The sequence below is a fragment of the Arachis stenosperma genome, chromosome 7 (assembly GCF_014773155.1).
Source record: "Arachis stenosperma cultivar V10309 chromosome 7, arast.V10309.gnm1.PFL2, whole genome shotgun sequence".
Classification (NCBI taxonomy): Eukaryota; Viridiplantae; Streptophyta; class Magnoliopsida; order Fabales; family Fabaceae; genus Arachis; species Arachis stenosperma.
In genome coordinates this window covers 60,184,300-60,210,148 of record NC_080383.1, presented here as the reverse complement: position 1 = coordinate 60,210,148, position 25,849 = coordinate 60,184,300, and the positions used below count along the sequence as shown (strand labels likewise).

Sequence of the window (25,849 nt, the reverse complement as noted above, 5' to 3'; positions counted from 1 at the left end):
CACGTAAAACTGTCAGATACCAATTATCATAAACCGAAAAAAAAAGCGTCAATAGAGTGTGCATCATCAATATAAAGGGAGTAATTCTACCTTTTGAACCACATAGTTACCACTTACCAAAGACATCAGTCATCAAATTAAGAGCATGAGGCATGATTTCTTGATAAAAACATGTTTTTTCTTCAGTAATAGCTGTTTCAAGGTTTTGTTGAATAAAACGACTTCCATATTGATTAGCACTGTCCATGATAAGCAAATACATTCCATCATAATTCTTCAAAGTGGTGCAATTGACTACTAAGAGTTTTAGTACATGATGACAACCAAAATAGGAGAAAAGGAAACTAAGAGCTCATGGAAGCTTTTCATATTATTAACTAAGATAAAAATGTAAGCATTTTCATTTTGTAAATTCACAAATATTGTAAAGGGTGAAAATCTATAAACATAAAATATATTAAATGTAATTTAAAAAAAACCATGTTGATAATAACACATTTTTAACCAAGATCAATGTTACATATTTAGTCAAGCAAAAATAGCTACACGTTTATTTCGAAATTGTTCAGAGCAAGCTAAATTTAGGAGGAAAATTTGCTTTTGATGGATTTAGTGTTGGGTAAATTGGTATGAGAAGATGATAAAGTCTTTTATTGTGTTTTGGTTTTAAGGCACGATTAGATCGTTTTTTTTAGAGAGATATTTGTCCCCATATTTAGTTGTTATAGGGTTGATGACAATACTCTCCCATGATACAATGAAACCCACCAAGAATTTCTTAATTAGTAATAGTAAGAAATTATTAACTCTCTTAAACAAAGAAAATATCTTAATAGTTGAGTAAATTATACACTCAGTACTTGTGTTTTTGAAATAGTGGACAAGAAGTTATTTATACATATTGCACGTAGCAATTATGATTAGTTACGTACACAAATGGTTGTGTCTTTTCTATTGCTAATAGATACAATATTTTGAACATACACAATTTTTAAAGAGTTGTGTCTCTTTAGTTAATAGACACAATGTTTTGAACATACACAATCCTTAAAAGGTTGTGTCCTTTCAACCAAATGGTATTAAACAGTTAGTAACCGTTCATTAATAATAATAATAATAATAATAATAATAATATCAATAATATTAATAATATTAATTTAATCAAATTTGTAAATACCCTTTAATCTCCCACTATTTACAAAACTTAAATGACATACAAGTATATGCATAAAGAATGTGTCACTAAGATTGAAGATTCTTTTAGTGTAAATTTTAAAGTTCTAACGAAGTAATAGATATCTAGTCGATTAAACCTATACTCCATATGCTAGTACCAAAAAATCACACACATTACTTATACCCTCCAAGTTCAAGAGTTTATAATTTTAAGCACTTATATGGCCTTGTGCTCATCCTGGTTTCATGAATATTTACGAGAATACTCTAAAATTCTCGATTAGAGCGGCACCACTCTTATATTCATATAGGTAGAATCTTTTGATAAATAATATTATCATTCCATTAAGAGTTTTAACTCACCCTCCTAATTATGTAAATAGCACTAAATCTTATACATTGGTGCTCCAATTGCTAAATAACTTGTCATTACCCATTAAACCTTGAAACTAGTGGTCTACTATAATAAGGTTGGGTTCCCATCATTTAGCAATAATAGGTTTTAATCTCATTTTAGCAGTAGTCTCTTTGATTTTATTCCTTTAGTCAAAGGATTTGCTAAATTTCCTTGAGATCTTACATAAGTGATGGTAATTACACCATCATCTATTAATTGCCTCACAAACTCATGTCTCAAACTTATATGTCTAGACTTTCCATTATAAACCTTATTATATGCTCGAGATATGGTTGATTCACTATCACAGAAGATTGAAATGGTTGTCGTCTGCTATGGCCACAGTTTTATATCATACAACAAATTTCTTAACCATTATGCTTCTTTACCTGCGGCTGATAAAGCTACAAACTCAGCCTCCATAGTAAAATGTGTAATACATGTTTGTTTCTTTGAGGCCCAACTTATTGCTCCACCACCTATGGTGAAAATCCATCCTGAAGTGGATTTGTTATCACTAAGATTTGTAATCCAACTTTCGTCGGAATATCCTTCTAAAACTGCGAGATAATCACTATAATATAATCCCAAGTTTATGATTTTCTTGAGATAACCAAGAACTCTTGTTATAGCTTTCCAATGTTGATTGCTAGGCTTTCCTGTAAACCTTGATAATTTGCACACCGCAAGTGCTATATTAGGTCTAGTACAATGCATTACATACATTAAACTTCCTATAGCACTAGCATATTCTAATTGTGCTATAGGTCTTCCCATGTTTCCTTCTAATTTAAGATTAGGATCATAAGGTGTATTGGATTCTTTAAGTGTGAGATGATCAAACTTTTTCAATACCCTTTTGATATAATGAGATTGACTTAAAGTAAAGCCAACTTCATTCTTATGCACCTTTATGCCTATTATTGTATCAACTTCATTCAAATCCTTCATCTTGAATTTAGAAGTTAGATACTTCTTTGTTTTACGAATTTCTTCTAAATTTGTTCCGATGATTAACATATCATCAATATGTAAACAAATGATTACTCCATAATCTTTAGTAAATTTTGAGTAAATACATTTATCCGCACTATTATGTGAGAAGTCATTTGATAACACCACTGAATCAAACTTCTCATGCCATTATTTAGGCGCTTGTTTTAGCCCATACAAAGTCTTAATTAATTTACAAACTTTCTTTTCATTTCCAGGTAGCACATAGCCTTCCGGTTGCTCCATATAAATTTCTTCATTAAGATCTCCATTTAGAAAAGTCGTTTTAACATCCATTTGATGTATATAATGTAACACCCTAATATTCAAATCCTTATGCTCGAGTCATAAGTCAATGAAATTACGGTGGTACGACTCTCAGGTGGATTTTTAATATATAAATATATGTAATTTCGAAAGGAGTATTAATCAAGAAGCCTGAAAAGAGTAGAAATAAAATCGCGAAGACGTATCACTCACGTTTCAACAACGAAAAGATAAAACGTGAAGCCGAAAGCGATATACGGACAAGGCATAAAGGAGATCAAGAGATAGATAACAGATAGATATATATAATCATAAGTAAATAGCCACTAGTCGCGACCCGCGAAGTTTAGGCCGGCTAGGGTACAGTATGAAAGCAGTTGACAACAGTACATCCTAATCTCTCCCAAAAGAAACATAAGAGCCTCTATAGGCAAGTTCCAAAAGAGTTCAATACATAATATAATCTTTTCAAAACAAAAGTGGAGAGATTCTAAGCAAAACACAAAGTAGAGGAAATAAATATCTTCGCCGTCTCTCAGACGAACCACAGCTCGCTTCTGAGCACCTGGACCTGTATCTGAAAAACAAGAGATATATACGGAATGAGAACCCCGGGCCCATGGGTTCCCAGTACGGTAAAAGTGCCAAATAAATCCAATGCACGGCAATAAAAACTCACTAAGCATCCTAAACTCCTTTTCACCAAATATCCAGCCTAGATTCTCACTAATCCATAAATAGGCATCTGACGTAAGGGGATGCTAAATCTAGTTCATATTACACATGTTTTCCCAATCCACTGATTCTTTCACGAATCGGACTCAGAACCACAAGCAAAGCCATTACCAGTTGCTCTGCCTCAGCAGCTCTATATCAATACATCATACCCTCGCCTGGAGCCAGTGAAATCACATCACTACGTCCACCCAGGGGGCTCAAATGATCTCATTCAAAAATCATCATCATTATGCAATCGCATTATCAATTCATCTCATCAAGAACAGCCCCCAACATCCACCAACACCATCATGAGGGATCTCTCAGTTGTACAAACACAAGCAATACAGTCAAGTAATACACAAATAAGGTACAAGTAGAACAAGTAGCAGGTAATCAGGTAACATAGCATATATGACATAGAAATCCAAAACAAATAGGCAAACCCAAACAATTCAAACATATGCAAATGATGTATGCCTGCCCTATGGCTGATGATATCATCTGTCGGTTATCAAGCCAACCCGACGTGTCCAGTAGATAACCCGGGCACAGTCTCTCTGTTGCGTATTAATATCATTAGAGGGAATATGTGCCCTGTCACCATTAGAGGGTATCTGCGCCCTGTCGCCATTAGAGGGTATCTGCGCCCTGTCGCCATTAGAGGGTATCGGTGCCCTGTCACCCTTACAACCAGAGAGAAAACACAAGTATTGACCCGGAGCAAGCGGGACGAACCACAACCCTTGCTACTACCCAGGTAAACTCGTATCTCAGATAGTGGAAGTGCAATTCACAATTATCAATAATTCAGCATAAACATGCATGAATTCTCATCCATGGATCAACATCCATATCAGCCATCCGGCTCACGGTTAAATCCATAACCAGCCAATATTCATAGCATACACAGCTATTCCGGCTCACGGTTCAATCCAGAACCAGCCAATATTCATAGCATACACAGCTATTCCGGCTCACGGTTCAATCTAGAACCGGCCAATTCATAAACAATTACGGCTCTTCGGCCAATGGCATATCAAGCACTTCCACCACCATCCTCCACATCTCACATAATCCTCAATGATCCTCATTGATTATTCATTTTCCCCTTGCTTCACTCGCAAGTTACCTCATTCACTAGCCCTTTTCTAATAGCTAGGCATATCATAAAGATTTAAGATATAAGTGGTGAGATCGGAGGCTTAGAAGTATGAGATTTGGCTTTTAAAACTCAAATATCAACTTTGGCATGAAAATAATGCCACGCGTACGCGTACTCCACGCGCACGCGTGGTTGTCCTTAAAAACTCATCGACGCGCAAGCGTCATGCACGCCAACGCGTGGATTAAAGATTTGCCAAATCGACGCGCACGCGTCAACCACGCGTACGCGTGGATACTCTCGTGCCCCAGGCACAAAGCTGGCACAGTTCTGGCACAACTCTCTGGAAAATGGCTGGGCATTGGGTGCAGCACTATCGGCGCGCCCGCGCACATCACGCGCACGCGTGGATGGCGTTTTCTGGAAGATCGGCGCATACGCGCCAAGTGCGCCCACGCGCAAGGGGTTATTCTGCTAAAAATTTACTAAGTTAAAAACTGCAGAATTCACAGCTTCAACCCCCAATCTTCCGACGGACATAACTTCCTCATTTTAAATCGTTTTTCACCCGTTCTTCGAACGGCATGGACATCCCGGATCCAATTTCATTTCTAAACAGATTTGGCACAAAACAAAGATCCGTAGTCCAAGTTATGTCCCGTCAAGATATGCCCAAAAACCATGTTTTTCATATAAAACCACAAAGTGCCATTTTCAAAACAAGCCATTTTCAACTCTTTTCAAAATCAATCAAAACATGCCATTTTCATCCCTTTTCTTTGAAATCAATCAAAATACATCAATTTCAACATCAAGCCTCCTCAACTCACACATTGACACTTTACCACAAATCACAAGACCATCATATAACCATCTTTACCCATTTCAAGCAAATGGCTAAATTCCAAGCATATCAACATGTCCTACATCCTTCCTCATCTCAATTTCCAACAATACTATTTCCAATCAACCATCATTATACATAATCAATATCATAATCACTATCACGTGGTTCCACCCACAAATCAACCTTAATCATTCCTCAAACATATATCACAATATATACCTCTCATGCATTATCATACCATCAAGGCGTCAATAATCATACTCACATATATGACCACATAATAAATCTCAACCAAAATCAAACATACCTCATCTATACAATTTCACCCAAAATTACCAATTTCCACACTTCAACTCCTCAAACCTCATTACCCAATAACCAACCCAATCATTCATACATTCATTATATGAAATTCATCCAATCACTTGTGTCATCATACAATGCACACATCAACTTACCTTCCTTACCTCTTTCCGGCCTCCGGCCCAAAATTTACGGCCTCCGGCCCAATTTCACAATTTAAATGCATAAATCACAAATCAATACTCATTACCCAAAACATCAAATTTTCAATACACCAAGCATACAAGGCCACACAATTCTCAACCCAATCATCAATTTACATTACATACCAACTATGCATATTAGCATCAACCATTTACACAATCCAAACTTAATCCTAGGGGCATCTAGCCTAGGAATTCTCATCACACCACACGGTATTTAAATGAAACTTAAACCGTACCTCTAGTAGCCAAATCAATTGAGCCTCTTCTATGGAAGTCTCCACCAACCCTTAGCTCCAAGCCTCACCAAAGCTCCACAAGCAACACCAATCTCCCAATTGTGCACCAAAACCATCAAATGCACTAACATAACCAATATTACATACATACATCAACCTAGGGCTCATAAAAATGACAAATCACAAGGGTTTAAGCACTTCTTACCTCAGCCCATATGAAGTAGGGGTATAACCCACTTAGAATCCATGTTGGAGTATCCCTAAACACCCAAAATCACAAGATTTCAACACTAACTTCCCAAAAACGTGTAACAGTGGGGAAATTCGAAAACTGGGCAGAGATGAATGGAATACTCACCACAAAACTTAGATAGAATTGTAGAGGATGAGAAGAGCGACGCGTGGCCGCAAACGGCTCGTCAATCGGAGCTCCGTAGCTCAAGTTATGGTGATTTGAAGATCAAAGAGAGTTAGGTTTTCTCTCTTCTCTCCTCTCTTCACTATTTCAGCGCCCCAACCCTTCTCTTTAGGGTAAAATGAGCTGAAATGCTCATAACTAATGTTTATATATGTTGGGTCTTGGGCCCACTTAGGCCCAGTTCACTTATTTTTGTCCGTTGGCCCAATTTTGGACCAAAACCCTTAAGATTAGCGCTCTAAATCGCACTTCAAATATTTCTACCTCTCCTAATTATAATTCCTCATTTCTTAATCTTATTTACCCATAATCAATTTTCTCAGCTGTAGTACCAGACAAATCTCAGCCGGTACTTCCGGTCAAAATTCCACTGCGCGCTTTTACGCAGAAAACTATGTTTTCCGACTCGGAAAAATTCACTGAATCCAAATATCATATTTAAATCATCAAATTCCAATTGCAAAATCTTCCAACCATATTCGCTCCTACTTAACTTATTATTTAATCAATTTCGGTTAGGCCGGGTTTTACATATAAAGCTTGTGAATGGATGCTAATGGTATAAGAGTCCTAATAGAAGTCATTCTTACCACAGGTGCATAGGTATCAAAATATTCTAGACCTTCTTGTTATCTAAACCCTTTGGTCACTAACCTTACTTTAAAGATTTGTAATGAACCATCAATGTTATACTTTCTTCTAAATACCCACTTACATCCTATAGGCTATGATCCTGGAGGCAAATCAACCAAGACCCAAGTATTATTTGATAATATTGAGTCTATTTTATCATTTATTGCTTCTTTCCAAAAAGCATAATCTCTTGAAGCCATAGCCTATTTAAACGTTTGAGGATCACCCTCTATGTTCATCACAATAGGATTCTTGTTTGTCACAGAATCCCTAGTTCCTTCTACCAAAAAAGTAATAATCTGAGAAGAAATAAAATCTGGACCCAAGTCCTTTTCTTTTCTTACTCTTAAGCTCTTCCTTGGTTCAATTAACTCTTTGTCACTTTGACATTTATTATTTTGATTATTTATTTCTTGTGAAATATGAGTATCATTTTGGGGATATTCTGAATTAGAAGTTAAATTATTGATAAATTTATTTTCAATAAATTCTACCTCTCTTAATTCAACAACTACATTAGACACTAAGTCTAATATTCTATATGCTTTAGAATTTTGAGCATATCCTATAAAAGTGCCTTTTATGGATCTTGGCCCCAATTTGGTTCTTGGCCCCAATTTGGTTCTCTTTTGATCAGGAACTCAATAAAAGGCTAAACACCCCCACACTTTATGATAATTCAAATTGGTATGAGAAGATGACAAAGTCTTTTATTGTGTTTTGGTTTCAAGGCACAATTAGATCGCTTTCTTTAGAGAGAAATTTGTCTCCACACGTAGTTGCTATAGGGTTGATGACAATACTCTCCCATGATACAATGAAACCTAAGAATTTCTTAATTAGCAATAGTAAGAAATTCTCAACTCTCTTGAACAAAGAAAATATCTTAATAGTTCAGTACTTGTGCTTTTGAAATAGTGGACAAGAACTTATTTATACATATTGCACGTAGCAATTATGATTAGTTACGTACACAAATGGTTGTGTCTTTTCTATTGCCAATAGATACAATGTTTTGAACATACACAATTCTTAAAGAGTTATGTCCTTTTAGGCAATAGACACAATGTTTTGAACATACACAATCTTTAAAAAAGATTGTGTCCTTTCAACCAAATAGTACTAAACAGTTAGTAACCGTTCATTAATATTAATAATAATATCAATAATAATATCAATAATATAAATAATATTAGTTTAAGTAAATTTGTAAATATCCTTCATTTGGTAACTCTATCTTTGTCTGCTTATAAACACTTTCTTCGTCTTTAGTCAACACTCGAACTCTGCAATCCCTACCTACTCTTCTATTTACAATAAAAGTAAGAAAAGATAAAGTGCAAAACAAATTAAAAGAAGACTACTTCTCACACCATAGTTATCAAACCCAGACCGGATCGGCTGGTTCGACCGAAAAATCGGTGAACCAGATCCTTAATCGGTCCGGACTAACAATCAAACCGCACAAGCAAAGGAACTGATAAAACTCGAAAAACCCAGTGAAAATCGGGCTAAACTACAGACCGAACCAGACCGGTCAACCCGCCAGATGACGTCAGCACGTGCATTCTAAAAAAGTTGGCGCGGCATCACCTGCTGGGGTTCAAACCTGGCACTCCTGGAAAATAAAGGAGTTTCTAACCCACCAGGCTAACATGCTTTTTGATATTATAGATGCCATTTTATAAATATATTATAACTTATTACACAAATCCTAATTAATAACTATATTTTATTAATTCTTTTACTCATGTAAAATTTAAAATTTCCTTACACTTTTGTCCTTTTATTCTAATGAGTAATTTTATATTTAATTTAATTAATTTTTTATTTTATATTTATTCACTTAAATTAATTATTTTTTTGTTTTACATAATTATTAAAAATATTAAATGTTTTTAAATATTCTTTAAAATAAAAAAATAAACAAAAATATTTTTAGTAATCATACCATATTTTTGTTATTAATAATTATATAATATTTATTAATATTAACTCTTTTTCAACATATATTTGATTAATATAATTAATTAATAAATGATTGAAATATTAAAATAACTTAATTTTGTATAAAAAAATTTATTATAAGAAAAATTAAATTTTATATAATTATTTAATTAAACCGAATCAACCGGTTCAATCTGTGACCCAACGGTTGAACCAGTGACCCGGTGACCCAATAGACTCACCGAGTTGATTACTGGTTCAGTAATATGATCTTGATAATTGATATAGACATGTTTTTTTTCAAAAGAGCAGAAGCTAAAAAAAGAAAGAGATAAGTAGAGAACTGAAACAAAAGGTTTAATTACTTTGCAGATCCCTATAGTTTCACTATATTTTCAATTAAGTCCCTATACTTTTTTTCTTTTCAATCGGGTCCTTATACGTTATTTTTTTTTCAATTAAGTCCCTACTGTAACACCCTACCACACAGAGCTTTACACCTAGGATGTAAAACAGAGGTAGCGAGGCGCTACGACCTCTAAAAAATAAAATACATACATATATTAATAGAAAGGGTATAATAAACTAGGGGCCTCGAAAAATGGATAAATCAAAATCACAAAATGAAAAGTGCAACGCTCAAGAACCGGAATTACTTGTGGGCTAAGAAACCTAAAGGCTAAAGGTATAAATAAGCGAAAAAGTGACAAGAGAGTCAAGGAAACAGCATAACTAGTCCCTGACTCAACCTGCGAAGCTAAGGCTGGACGGAGGATATATATATATATATATATATAAGTATCCCCAAAATACATCAAAATACCATGGTAAACTCCTATCTTTCCCTCAACCTCTAAGAGGAGCAGCATACATAAGTTACTTGGAGAGTAAGCTAAATACATATATACATATATACAAACAGAAAACCAAAATCCACCCAAGGACTACTGGGGGTTCTCAGCATGGTAAAAGTGTCACGCGTATAATAAATAAGGTCCTGAGAATGCCATAGGCAATCCTAGAAATCCGTTATACAATTATCCAACTTAATTACTAAACAGAAGCTATAAACAGGGGTAGGTATTCTAAATCTGCCTAACTTACTCAATTTCAATCCTAATCTAACTCCAAACCATTTCTCCTCTTTCTCCATCCCTCCATCATCCACATTGCAACAGAAACAAGCAACCAAGCAAGTTCATGCACAAGTAATGAGCAGATAGTACAAATAGCAAGTATAACAGGTAGCAGGTGATATATATCAATTAGGCAAACCCAGGAAAAGCATAGCAATTAAAACAAATAAATGCATATAATGCATGTCTGTCCTATGGCTGATGGGGCCCATCTGTCGGTTATCCAGCTAACCTGACAAGTCCGAAAACCTTAGACTGTCTCCCGTCGCGCAACCCCAAGAGTCAATGCATAGAGTTCACATTCAATCATTATATAATCACTCAATGGGGGCTATCCATACCTGGAAATTTATATGTGCCCGGTCACCCTTACGATGTAGGGTTAACAGAGTATCGAGATTCAACCTGGAACACGTGGTGGCGAGCCACGGTTCTTACCCAGGAAAACTTGTATCTCAGATATCATCATTAACATTTCATAATCATTCATTACTTACTCATTATGTCATTGCACCTTTATACATAACTCATTATAACACGGAGCAAGTGCGGCTGAACCACCATTCTTGCGTCTACCCGGGGAGCCTCTATACTAACCTACCTGGAGCAAGTGGGGCGATACCACAACTCTTGCGTTTACCCAGGAGGTACGTTCTCATATGCACAGGAGGAACAAAGGAGGGGATCCTAACCTCCCACCATCTCGCTGGGGGCGATTTTACAATACCAGGAGGAACAGAGAAAGGGATCCTCACCTTCCACCATCTCATGGGGTCGCACTTTCAAGAAAGAGTGCTCAGGTGCGATATTTATTTCTTTCATTAGCCAGTTTTATGACATATATATATATACCCAAAATATATCAAAATACCAAGGTAAACTCCTATCCCTCCCTCAACCTCTATGAGGAGCAACATACATAAGTTACTTGGAGAGTAAAATAAATACATATATACATATATACAAACAAAAAACCAAAATCCACCCAAGGACTACTTCGCTTTCCAAGATCCAGACGCCTAACAAGGAGTCTCTCGACCTGCATCTGAAAAACAACAATACCATATGGAATGAGAACCGGAGGTTCTCAGCATGGTAAAAGTGCCACACGTATAATAAATAAGGTCCTGAGAATGCCATAGGCAATCCTAGAACTCTGTTATACAATTATCCAACTTAATTACTAAACGGAAGCTATAAACAGGGGTAGATATTCTAAATCTGCCTAACTTACTCAATTTCAATCCTAATCTAACTCCAAACCATTTCTCCTTTTCCTCCATCCCTCTATCATCCACATTGCAACAGAAACAAGCAACCAAACAAGTTCACGCACAAGTAATGAGCAGATAGTACAAATAGCAAGTATAACAGGTAGCAGGTGATATATATCAATTAGGCAAACCCAGGAAAAGCATAGCAATCAAAACAAACAAATGCATATGATGCATGTCTGTCCTATGGCTGATGGGGCCCATTTGTCGGTTATCCAGCCAACCCGACAAGTCTGAAAACCTTAGACTGTCCCCTATCGCGCATCCCCAAGAGTCTATGCATAAAGTTCACATTCAATCATCATATAGTCACTCAATGGGGCTATCCATACCCGGGAATTTATACGTGCCCGGTCATCCTTACGACGTAGGGTCAACAGAGTATCGAGATTCAATCTGGAACACGTGGTGCCGAGCCATGGTTCTTACCCAGGGAAACTCGTATCTCAGATATCATCATTAACATTTCATAATCATTCATTACTTACTCATCATGTCATTGCACCTTTATACATAACTCATCATAACCCGAAGCAAGTGGGGAGGAACCACCATTCTTCCGTCTATCCGGAGAGCCTCTATACTAACCAATCTGGAGCAAGTGGGGCGATACCACAACTCTTGCGTTTACCCAAGAGGTACGTTTTCATATGCCCAGGAGGAACAAAGGAGGGGATCCTAATCTCCCACCATCTCGCTGGGGGCGATTTTACAATACCAAGAGGAACAGAGAAGGGGATCCTCACCTTTCACTATCTCCTGGAGTTGCACTTTCAAAAAAGAGTGCTCAGGTGCGATATTTATTTCTTTCATTAGCCAGTTTTATGACATATATATATATATATATATATATATATATATATATATATATATATATATATATATATTTGTACCACCTACCTTCTCACACCTAAATCATCACCTTTTCGACTTTACTTCACCTCCAAGTTATCTTATTTTTCCTAGCTTCAACTAGCTACTAGACTTAACACTATACCTTAAGTCTAAAAGGAAGAAAATGGAGGTTTAGAAGTAAAAAATTGGTTTAAAAATAGTCAAACCCGGTTTTGCAGCAGGCAGCATCCACGCGTATGCGTAGGCCACACGCACGCGTGGAGCGTACAGCAAGTCACGCGTACGCGTGAGAATGCACACACGCATGCGCATGCTTCTTCTGCATGCGTCGTTAAAATGTCACGCCACGCGCACGCGTAGGCTACGCGTACGCGTGGATGAGCGTTCTTCAAAAATGGGCAGAATGCCCAGAAATCTACCTCAAACCTGTTTTAGCCATCCTGCAACACATATTTATTTACCAAACTTTCAACGTCCATAACTTTCTCTACATAATTCCATTTTTCACAAAATTGATATAAATCAAAAGCTCGTTAAACCATCTTTCATTTGCAATAAATCACAACTTAATTCGAAATTTGAGGAGTAAATTATGAACGTCTAAAATTAATCAAAAATCACTTTTTACCAAAACACTTCCAAACCTCATTTTCACCACATTCATAAATCCCTACCTATAAAACCTGCATATTGCTAACATATTCATTCCCAACTCATCAACAACCACTTCAAGCTACCTTTAACCAATTCAATGAGCCATAACCACAAATTTGCATTAACATATATATACCATTAATACATATATCAACCCTTCTCAAACATTATTCCATTAACACATTCATCAATCCTACATATATTAATCTATCAACTCATATAACAACTCTTTACTAGAAAGCACCAACCATAATCCATTACTATATACCAACATCAACACAACTCATCATAAGTAAATCCATGAGCATACATACCATAACATCAACCATTCAAGCTCATAAATTCTAATTTAAACTCAATCTTATATTTATCCAACATCATCACAAGCTAACCATTTAATACATTTAACTTTTTCAACTTAACCTATGGCTTTCTAACCTACGTTTTCACAACACCTTAAATGTTAAACGTGCGAAACTTAAACTATACCTTGTCCAATCACTTAGATTCACCCAAGGCAGCCTCACAACACAAAACACAACCCCTTCAAGCTCAATTAGAACAACCACAAACCAAGCCTTGATCACCAATAAGTCTCCAAATGCTCCCAATTCAATTTCAATGCATATATACCCACTTAATTTACACCTAATGCATATACATGTCCCAATTTCAGTTTTCCCATAATAAATACAAGATTGAGCTAAGGTTATGGTGTCCTTACCATACCCATATGCTCAATAGCTTGAGCCCATAAATTCCGGAAGCTAACTTGAACCTAGAACACAAAAATTGGACAAGATTTCACTGTAGGGTTTCAAATCCAAGAATAAAAAGGAAAAAGAGATTCTGGAGCAGAAAGGGAGCTTACTGGTGAAATTGATCTGACAAAAATATAGAGTTCGACGCGCTGGACGCGTGGCCACAAATGGTGCAGCGATCGAAGCTCAAACGAGGAAGTTATGGTAGTTGGAATGAATGGTGAGGGTTTGGGAATCTCCTCTCCCCCCTTGCTGTTTTCAGCGTGATTCTCAGCTGAATGGGAAAGGAGATGGATCTGTTTCCTGTCCGCCACTTGGCGTGCACTTCTTTTTCTTTTTCTTCTTCTTCTTCCTCTGTGTTAAAATTTGAAAAAAGAAAAAATTGATGATTGGAGATGATGGGTTCAGGTACCATTTTGGTTACCACAGTCATTGGGTTTGGGATGAGTGCCATTTTTATTGGGTTTATGTGCACAAGAATCAATTGTGGGAGGTTGAGAGGGAGTGTTGAATTTCCCATGATGTATGAGATTGAATCCAGGATTGACATAGAAAAGGTAAACCTCTTCAAATCCCCCTCCTTTTCTGATACAAACTATATTTCATGAATTCATACAAATGTAAAATATTACATAATCATAATGATTACTTGAATGGTGGAAATTGAATTTTATATATACTTATTACTACTATTTCTGTTTCATTTTATCCATTCCTTTTTTTGTATGTTCTTAAGATAAGGTATTTTGAAAGTAACAAAAAAAGGTATTTTTGGTACAATTTGTATATAAATATGCAAAAGAATGATAATGACAAAATAAAAGGAATTATAGGAATATCTTTAATGTCTTAGAATCATTGACTAGGATTATAGGAATATCTTTAATTGAATATTTATAGTTTTATCGAATTTTCAATTAGGTCTCTATATTTTTTTTCTTTTCAATTGGATCCCTAAGGGTATACAAGTAATTTCACAATTCACTAACATTTTTTGACGTTTAACGTTAATGGAGACTAAATTGAAAAAAAAAATAATGTATAAGGACCTAATTGGAAAAAAAAAAGTATAAGAACTTAATTGAAAATTTGGTGAAACTATAGAGACTTGCAGAATAATTAAACCGAAACAAAACCTACTTCCCAAGTCGTCACCTACATGAAAGAAAACAGAAACAGATCAACAAATAACAAATTAAACAATATAGGCAAACTCTTCAATATCATAAAAGAATGCTATGCTAACAAAGAACCATCATATATATCAGTTTAAACTGGTGATTATTATAATGGATATAGGTATAATATGGGATTAGAATTGTAAATCAATTAATATAATATCCCTAGCTTAACTGCATTCAGTTTTAGGGTATCTAGTTGGTTAGGAATTGCTATTATTACAAAACTTGTTATCTACCTTTCCATACTTGTGATCAAGAATTATATTCATCTCAATCTTGATCAAGAATCATCTTTATCTCAGCCTTGCTTACTTCAAGTCACATGCTATTACAATTATGATTATAATTTAATAAATATAAAAGACTCCTATAACAATAACTTCGGTTACTTTCGCATTGAAGTTCAATGTATAGTTATTTTAAATTTTCTTACACAAAATACTATTATTAGGAGCTTTTTTTGTGGGAAAAGTATTTTTTGGATTATAAAGGACTAGGTAATAAAGACAATTAATGAAAAATATGGGGTCGGTTCACAAATAATAAAAATTTTACAAATAAATTTCTATTAATATGTGGGTCAAATTTAAATAATGAGTTAAATTAGATTGGAGTAATGGAACAGCCTGGGTTGGACGACGGCACTACAAAATGGAGCAGAGAGATTTAAAGCAAGTGGTACAGATCATAAGGAAGAGGAATGAGAATCTGAAGCAGGAATGAAATTGAGTTTGATATTGATATTGAGGTTGTTGACACTGAAACTCTTTAAAAACTTGATCGATTGGTGACCAACCGGAAAAAAATATTGAGAAAAATTAAGCAGCAGACATTCCTTGGCAACTTGAACAACAACAATGCCGCATCTAATAAATTCAATAAGATAAAATTCTTTTATTTTTTGTGCATTTATATGTCGAATCCTTGAATGGGTTAGGCTTATTTTACATAGCATCGTAATCATTTTTTTGTCTTATATACTAATTTGTTACTGTGATCAAATAGACAAAAATTAACTACTAATGAGAAGGTTGAGGTGGCTCCGACTGAGGTGAAGAAACAAAAAAAAATGGATGCTGGAGATGAGGATGTTGACATCGGAGAAGAAAAAAACGACACTACAAGGAAGAAGATTGAATTGGAGTTTCTTTCGGGTTGTAGATTGGGCGGGTTATACTCAACCCGGGCCTATTTGGCCATGACCAGAAAGAAAAAAAAAGAACATGCTAACTTGGCCGCAGGTGTCTATTAGCAACTTTGACACATGAAAAATTTCATATTTTTTATTAAAATAATAATAATAATAATATAAAAATAAATTTTTTAAATATTATTATTATTATTATTATTATTATTATTATTATTATTATTATTATTATTATTATCATGTGAAATTATTTTAATATTTACTTTTGGTAGGAGTTAGATGTTAAACAGTATGGTTGGTGCAATACTGGATCATGATTTGGAGAGTTTTCAGTTATAGTGGGAACTCTGAATACTCCACAATTCTCATTGGTTTTTTGTTTGACTAATTTTTTTGGAATTTTTTATTGTAAATCAATTAAAAAAGTTAGTAAAAAAGATTAAAATGGATATACTTAATTAATTAAGGGGTGTTCAAAACAGATCCGGACCGAACTAAACCGACTAATTGAACCGAAAAAATCGAAAACTGAATAAATTAATAACCGAAAAAAACATGTTTTATTGTTTTTCGGTTCGGTTTGGTTTTCGGTTCTGACCATGAAAACCCCAATCGAACCGAACCGAACCGGAAAAGCAAAACCCCTAAAAAAACCAACCCCACCCCTCCCCACCCCCAATCCCCCACGCGACCTAACCCCCACCCCCAATTCCCCAAATGAGCGCTGCGCGACCTAACCCCCACCGCCAATCGAAACCCAGCGCTCTCTTCTACAATCTCGCTCTCTACACCGGTGCACCCTACCCACGTTCTTGAGTCTGGAGGCCGGCGGCGGGAGGCCGTTCCTCCCAAGCTCCCACTACCTCGAAGCCTTCCTCCCAACACCGAAGCCTTTTCACCCACTGCTCCCAGGACCTTTTCGCCCACCAGTGCACCACGAAGCCCCAGCCATAACCAGCACCACCCTCACAGGCTCGCACCCAGCAGTTGCACAGCACCACCCAGCGGACAGAGCACCGTTTCTGGCCACCCACGCAGCAGTAGCACAGCACGACGCCACCACCCACTGACCCAGCAGGCCAGCACAGCACCACGCCAGTGACGCCACCACCCAGCAGCGTTTCCCAGTCCCCCACCCAGCCATCAATTCAAGTCATTTAAAGTCAATATGTAGCCTGAGCCATCGAGTCAGGTATGTAATTTGACTAATTTTTGTTCAATAATCATTGATTCATTGTTGCGGTTTGTTGGTATTGTTTACTTTATTGTTTGTATTGTTGTTTGTTGATTCATTGTTGCTGACTTGCTGTTTGTTGATTCATTGTTTACCAATTGCTGTTTTATTGATTCATTGTTGGTTGCTGTTTGTCAGGTAATGTTGGTCTTGTTGAATTATTTTGTTGTTGGTATTGTTGCTGGTTATTGAAATCAGTATGGCAAAAGATAAATTTGAATAATGAGATAATGGAAGCATGTTTGAAGTATTAGATTACCTCAGTCAGTGTATCTAATGATTTAGTATATGTCATGAGAAATTGGATATTGTTGAATTACTTTTGTTGGATTACTTTATTGTTGGTATTGTTCTATTTTTAATTTATTTATTGTTGTGTTTCTGCTCTTGATTTTGTTTCTCAGTCTTCATTGAAACTCTCCAACGACTCTTGTGGACACTCTCTCTCCATTCTTCAGTCTCCTTCGTCATTGGTACCCCTAATCATCTCTCTCTTGTGTTCTTCCTTGTAATGTATTTTATTTGGTGAAAAGTCTTTGATTTTTATGTGGTTATGAGTTCTAACTTGAAAACCCTTTTGGTATGATGCTCTGTTAGTGATAATTGGCGGTTAAAGTTTGAAGCTTGTGTTGCTGATAATTTATTGTGGCTTATGATGTTCATTCATTGATAATTTAGTTGTAAGCTATGGTTCTGTCTTCATGCATAATCCACATAACAGCTTTTAGATTGATCAGGAAATAAGATTAAATAGCATGAGTATAATTTGTGGATTGCTTCATATTTCATGGTTTGGGATTCCGTGTGTTATACTTGGAGTCTCGTAACAACTCTTATCTTTTCAAACTACTGTTTAAAATTTATATAGTTAGTGAAATTGATGTACCATGAATTGTTTATTGTTGAATTAAGCTCACAGTTATACCTCTATAAACTTTTGATTTTAAGGACACGCCTGCACTTACTAGATCTAATATAAAAAAATTTAGCTGTTTTGTTGAAAACACCATAACTTGGCTATCTTTAAATAATTTATTTTTATTTTCAATTGTGTTAACTATTGAATTTTTAAACTTCTTTAATTGTCGTAATTGAATTCCTTTTGTCTTTAAATTTCATTGGATCAAGACTTTGTTAGCTATTGTGTATTTGTGTTTGACAATTTCAATGTTATGACTTTGTGAAATAGTACGGTAGTATTTATTTTGAATTGATTGAAAAAACCGAACAAACCGAACCAAACCAATTTTAATTGGTTTGGTTTGGTTCGGATGGTCTCAATAAAAAAATCGAACCAAACCGAATCACAGTTTAATTAGATGATTGGATCGGATGACATTTCTCTCAAAAACCGAACCAAACCGCACCGCGAACACCCCTTTAATACTCAAAAAAGGTACATAAAAATTTTTAGATTAAATTATAGATTGAATTGGATTGATTTAAATTTAAAAAATAAAAAATTCGTACATGTTCAAATTATATGATGAAAATAAATACAATAATTGTGTCCATCTCCTAAAGATGAAAAACGTGAAGTAGATGGATAAATAAAATAGAGAAAAAATAGGAGATAACCATAATAATTATGTGTTAGAGAGATAACCATAATAACCGAACCACAATATACTGGTTTGCAATTAAAGTAAGTATTGGGTCACATAGAATTATAGAAAACTTGTATATAAAATTAATCTGAGCCACACATTAAGAATATTTTTACTTGGTCTACCAAAGTCCAGAAGATACCTTCTCCACCAAAGACATTCCCCTATTATTATAGAGAAAGAAGTTGAACTTTTCTTCCAAAAAAACTTCACTTCTTTCATCAACTAATTTTAAAATTCCAAAATCCTCTTCATCATTTTCTTCTTCTTTTATTATTATTATTTTTTTCTGAAATCAAGAAACAAATTCTTAAGCTAAGCAAAGCAACGCTAGAGTCAAACTCATGTTTTGGTATCACAAAAGAGTAAAGGCTTGAAGAGACCTAATTAATTCTTTATTTGGGAAGCAATTGAAGTGTTTGCATATGGAGTGTATATAGCTTTTATTATGTCTCAAGATCATTGTGTTTTATGCACATGTTTCTCTTTTAGTTGCTGCTAAAGCTCTAAAATTTGCCGCGTTTTAACTAAGAATTAAAAAAAAGTGTATGCATTTATGTACAATGAAGGCACGTTTCTTTAATCTCCAAAAAAAATTAATCAATTAGGAGAAGCAGCATGTATAACACTTTTAAGTTACAGATTTTATTAAAAGCTGTTTCAGGATTTATGATTATCCAAAGATCTTATTTATAATGGTAAGAGAATATTATTCATCAAATTCTTCTCATTTTCTGATGATAAATAAATTTTAACTAAATATATTCTTTGAGAAGGAATTCAATAGTTCTTACTTTAACACGCTTAAAATCTCCTGCTGTTGTTGCACCCTCTTCACTTTATCCTCTTGCTTTCTCCTTTCAATCTAATTTCAAATTAAGAAGAAAAAGCATGGCAATTTATGAATTTATATAGAAGGGCAATCAAAAAAAATACCGAACATATAAATCTGAGTTCACTATTGAAACCCATCAATAAAAGCCAACATGTCAAATGAAAAGCCCAACAGTTTCAACAAAAACAAAAAAAATGAAAAACAAATCAAACAACACAAAAAGAGAAGGGAAAAAAGGAATAAACCAATCAATAAATCAAAATAGAATGCTCACCAGCCTTGAGAAGGCAACTGAGTTTGCTGCTTCTGCTGCTGAGCCGCCGCAGCTGAACGCTTCTTGGGTGGAGACGCCGGTGCCGCTGCGGCGATTTTCTGTCATCTAACAAATGGAAAGTGTTTGCTGTCGCCATTTTTGGAAAGCCGGCGCGACATGAAGTGCGACGAAGCAGACCAGAGAGAGAACGGCGAAGCTAGGATTGCAACGGGCAGACCAAAGAGAGAGTGAGAGGAAGCAGGCCAGAGAGAGAAAAGGATCCCTGTGGTTTACCTTTTCTTTTCCTTCTTTTTTTTTATTCCTAAAATTTGTGAGGCTGACACCTGGATGAAAGTTCCACAGTAAATATACAAGTAGCCAGTAGGAGAGGAGATTAAGTTAAACACCATCATTTTTCACCCTAGATCTCCACAGCCTCACCTTTTTCCTCTGCCTCCAACTGCTGCTTCTCCTCTCCAACCACTCCAAGGTTCCTGTGTCTCCGCCGGTGAGATTCGCTAGAGAGATGGATCGTGTGTTTATTCGCTAGGAAGGCCCAAATGAAATAAATTATATCCCCGTTGGATGAAAAACTCTATGATTGGGTTGGGTCTGGGAGACACTTCACTCACAATCTTATTTCTCATTCATCTTCTATTCTCTTCACGTGTGTTTTGTTTCTCTAATTCTCTCAATCAAATTTTAGTCTCAGGCGTCTTCTCCAATAATCCCAACGAACAAGTGTCAAGACTGGCCTCGCAGATTAATCAATGGATAGAAAAAGGCACAGAATCATGATGGTCTCTGATTTTTTCTATCCCAACTTTGGTGGCGTCGAGAACCACATCTATTATCTCTCTCAGTGCTTACTCAAGCTAGGCCACAAGGTCATAATCACATTCTCTGTAATTCAATCAATTTGTTAGTTAATTATTTTCTGCTTATGCTGTTAATTTTTTTTCCGTAATTTGTATCGAATTCAGGTAGTGGTTGTAACTCATGCGTATGGAAACCGATCTGGGGTTAGATACATGACTGGCGGTTTGAAAGTTTACTATGTTCCGTGGAGGCCTTTTGTTATGCAGAACTCATTCCCAACCCTATTTCCTTCACTCCCCATTATTAGAGCCATTCTCATTCGAGAAAGAATCACTATTGTCCATGGACATCAAGCATTTTCCACTCTATGTCATGAAGCTCTCATGCATTCTAGAACCATGGGGTACAGGGTTGTATTCACGGATCATTCTCTCTATGGATTTTCGGATGCTGGAAGCATACATATGAACAAGGTCTTGCAGTTCACATTGGCTGATGTGAGTCAGGCCATATGTGTTTCGCATACGAGCAAGGAGAATACAGTGTTACGGTCGGGGCTGCCCCCGGAGAAGGTTTTTGTTATACCTAATGCTGTGGACACTGCAATGTTCAAGCCAGCGGTGGTGCAGCCGAGCCGCTCGGAGATTGTTATTGTTGTTATTAGCCGGTTGGTTTATCGCAAGGGAGCAGATTTGCTTGTTGAAGTCATTCCAGACATATGCCGTCTGCATCCCAATGTGAGTAGATGATTGAAAAAAATAAGGAAAAAAATTGTTGGTTTTTCTTGCATGACGTATTTTGAGTGTAATTCCATGCTAAGGTCGCTTGTGGGAATGGTTTGACCTATCTCTGCGGTACTTCAAATTGCAATGTTTTTCTTCATTTCAATTTCTCTATGGTTCTTGCTCTATTGCTCTGTATAAGTTATATTACTTTGTGTAAAAGTCTAAATGCTGCTTTTCAAAGCTGTAGTGGGATGTTAAATATGTGAAGTTCCTATAGAACCTCTTTGAAAGGCTACAACATTCCCAAGGAGTGTGCACATTGCTTTCTGATGATAATTGGAATTGTAGGTTCGTTTCATTATTGGAGGTGATGGACCTAAGCGTGTGCGGTTGGAGGAGATGAGAGAAAAACATTCTCTTCAAGATCGAGTTGAAATGTTGGGAGCTGTGCCACATGCACAAGTCCGTTCTGTTCTAATATCAGGACACATCTTCTTAAACAGGTTCTGCTTCCTTATATTTTCCTCTTTTTAAGCTTTCCAATTGATGATATTAGAATTTGTACATGTCACCATGTTGTCTAATTTTGGAATTCAAGCATTGTTGGAAGCTCAAGTTATTTGCATTTTTTAGAGCTTCAACATTCAGGTCATTTACAATCCATATCTATTGTCAATCATTAATAATGTTTGAATTATTGCAGTTCCTTAACTGAAGCTTTCTGTATAGCCATATTAGAGGCTGCTAGTTGTGGATTGTTAACAGTTAGCACACGTGTTGGAGGAGTTCCCGAGGTAGGTGCAACTTTCCTTCTTTTACCTGTTCAGTATGAGAATAAATGCTCTTTATTTTTTAATTAGTTTAATTTTTCTTACAAAAGTCTGTTTCTTTCCAATTCCACAATTTTGGAATGCTGTCTTGCAGGGATTGATATGGATTCACTCTTTGCTGTATAGGTTTTACCAGATGACATGATCATTTTGGCAGAACCTGATCCTGGTGATATGGTGCTTGCAATTGAAAGGGCAATATCAATGCTGCCAAAAGTTGATCCACAAGTCATGCACAACCGGGTGATTGTTGTTTGAGGGATACGTCCCTGATTCAATTGGTAAAACTAGTTCTCTTTTAATTTTTTGTTCTTTTTTTCTTTTTGTAGATGAGGGAACTCTATAACTGGCATGATGTTGCCAAAAGGACTGAAATTGTATATGATCGTGCTTTGAAGTGCCCCAATCAAAATCTACTTGAACGGCTCTCACGGTACATTCTTAACATTATATGTTGAATTTGATTGTAATGGTATTGTATACTTTTCACTTTAAAGTTGTAAAGGGAAATCTGGTTTTTATTCTTTTAATGTGATTTGTTGATTACTTGAGCATAAAATTACATGTTCTGCTTCTAACATAATTTAGTTGAGTTGGTAGCTGGCAAAGCAAGGAATCATTAGGTTTTTCATTTAGTATATACACTATTATATTTATTCTTGCTATGCGGACAATTTTTTGGATTACTGAATTAGGAAACAGAACATGAAGCTGATTATTATTTCTGGATTTTTCTCTTCCATTCAAAGATTGATGTCAATCGGATATCAAAGCATACTTAAGGAATGAAGGGGCTAGTTCTAGTAGAAACTGATACTCTGTGTTCTGTCAGATACCTTTATTGCGGAGTGTGGGCAGGAAAGCTGTTTTTCCTGGTTATGATAGTTGATTTTTTGTTTTGGCGGCTATTGGAACTATGGCAGGTAAACTAGTGGCCTTAGATATGCTTGCCATTTTTAGCTTATTTATGTTTTTAGCCTATAAGCATACTACTTGCATTTCTACTTTATTAGCCTGCAGAGGACATTGAGGAGATTCCAGATTTAACTCTTCCACACATCTCCAACAAAGAGACATTGCAAGAAATCGAATGAAATGCGTATTGTGATACTGAATTTTCATTACTGTCTAGTATGCAATGCAGAATACAAAGAGGATATTTTATTGTACAGTTGGCTTCGTTGCATCGCTGGACTAGGCAGCTTCTGCACCAGAAATCAGAGGCATGAAGCATGTGGATTGCCATTTAGATTGTAGTGAGCCAAGGTAGAAGCTTTGTTAGTGACATAGTGTCAATGTGTTAGCATTTACTTTGTTTAGTAATCAAACATGTCAATTTGGTCTTTGGAATTGAAATCACGATTTATTTTTTTTTTTCTATGAGGTGCTTAGAGTTTAGGTTCTTTCTTCCACGAGATTTTGCGACTTCCAGTTTTTGTTCCTCGGAAATATTCCCACAAGAAAGATCCTCTCTTCCATGTAATGAAAATTATGTTTGAGATAGTTCTATTGACTCTATATGTATGCTTATTGATTGGGCTAGTTTAATTGACTGCCTAAATTGCTTAACAAATTTGGCTTGACCTGTTAACCTACACTTAATGGTTTTGTTTTTGGTCATAACGCTGTTAGGGCTGGGCAAAAAGATCCAAGTTTTGGATTTTAAACCCAATTCAAACCAGATCATTTGAAAAAAACCAATATTAAATAAAAAAAGTCAACCAAATTATATCAATTTTGTAATTTAGTTTTTTAATCCAAATCGTTTAAAGAGTTTCAGATCTGGATTCAGAACTAAATCCAAATTTAGATCCAAAAAAAATTTCTAATTTGAATTTGACATTGAGTTTGGTTTTGCAGTTCACCATTAACACACACAGCCTCTTCTTCTTTCTCTTTGGATTGTCGCTGCACCGCCGCTCTGTTCCGCCATCCGCCTTTCCTCTTGGGGTACCAACGCTTTAGAAAAGTGTTGATAGCTTTGTGGCATCGGAAAATGAGACTTGGAGGGAGAGAATGAGGTAGGTAATGATGTTTGGACTTATGTTTATTGAGATTGAAAGCTTCTACCCTAGTTATTAGGATTAGTCTTGAAATTCATAAATTACGTGGGAATTAGGTGCTTGTTTTGATTTTGGTGCCCCTAATTGCTAGTTGTAATGTGAAGGTTCAAGGTTGGTGAGATGGAATCATGAACAGAGCAGAGAGCATAAATTTAAAGCTCTTCTTTTCTTTTTAAGTGATAATGTATTGATTTAAACATGCAACAAGAAATTCAGACTTAAAAAGATGTTCAAATTTATATGGTATTTGCTGGGTGTCAAAATTCTCCGAAGCACAGAATCCCCATGGGGACTGTCCCGAATGGGGAGCCAAAGGCGGGGAATTTTTTCGGTGGGGATGAGGATGGGACTAAAATCCCTCAGGTAGCGTTTGTTTTGAGTTACTGGGACAGATACTGGGAGACTAAGATACAGTATCATGTTTGTTGGCTTAGAGACTGGTACTAAAATTTCTGTCTGTCTCTAAAATTTCAGTATTTCAGTACCTCCAAAAAGTAAGGACACAAGGGATTGAAATTTTTAGAGACGGAAACTGAAATTTTAATAACAATTTATACCTAAAATACTTTCATTTCAATTAATTAATTCCAATTTTATCCTTTTTGCAAATTAAATTAGAGTTTTATTCTTGTTTCAATTTCTGTCTCTCACTTTGCACCAAACAGAATACTAAAATTTATTTCGGTCTCTGTCTCTTAATCTCCGTCTCTCAATCTCAGTCTTTCAGTCTCTGTCTATCTACCAAACGCTACCTCAGAGACAGGCGCGGGGACTCGAGTGGGGATCTCCGTCTCGTCCCAGATAATTCTCCAAATTCTTAAGTTTTACTTAAATACCTTTAATTTATTTTTAATATAGGAGTTTTTTAGTAATTTCACTTATTGAAAACCCTAACCCTACCTTAATGAATGTCTTCCCTTCTCTCTTACTACTCCACTTAGCACCGTCCCCAAGCCCCAACTCTCCAGAAAAGTTCAAAAACTCCCATAGCTGTCACAGCCATAGCACCAAACCGTCCTTGCGAATCGCCACCGGCCACTCCTCTTGCTCAATGCTTATCGTTACTGCGTCATCACCCTCACAGCTTCACCGCGTTATTCTCTCTCTTCAGTCACGGTGTCCTTCCCCTCTCCACTCTTGCGTCTAAGTGATTGCGTCCATTCTCGTTACTGTCGACGCGTCCATTCTCCCCTCTCCGCCGTCGCATTCCACTGCTCCGCCCTCTCTTCG

At 36.0% G+C, this 25,849-nt stretch overlaps 1 protein-coding gene across 5 annotated transcripts; it reads left to right on the top strand.

Moving 5' to 3' along the window:
- Window positions 1-16,950: 16,950 nt before the first annotated feature.
- LOC130941241 (phosphatidylinositol N-acetylglucosaminyltransferase subunit A-like) lies at window positions 16,951-25,534 on the top strand. Of its 5 annotated transcripts, none has more exons than XR_009070580.1 (12): window positions 16,951-17,445; window positions 17,892-17,960; window positions 20,889-21,069; window positions 21,166-21,738; window positions 22,075-22,229; window positions 22,430-22,520; window positions 22,683-22,799; window positions 22,886-22,989; window positions 23,389-23,479; window positions 23,570-23,822; window positions 24,417-24,577; window positions 25,339-25,534. XR_009070580.1 is itself a non-coding variant. In XM_057869670.1 (10 exons), exons 3-10 carry the CDS (start codon window positions 20,953-20,955, stop codon window positions 23,648-23,650), a joined length of 1,329 nt encoding a protein of 442 aa, XP_057725653.1. In that variant the 5' UTR covers window positions 16,951-17,445; window positions 17,892-17,960; window positions 20,889-20,952; the 3' UTR covers window positions 23,651-24,260. The 5 variants fall into 5 exon arrangements, 1 of the variants encoding a protein (XP_057725653.1); XR_009070581.1 differs by lacking the exon at window positions 25,339-25,534 and adding an exon at window positions 24,724-24,742; XR_009070579.1 differs by lacking the exon at window positions 25,339-25,534 and having other exon boundaries at window positions 24,417-25,011.
- Window positions 25,535-25,849: the final 315 nt, after the last annotated feature.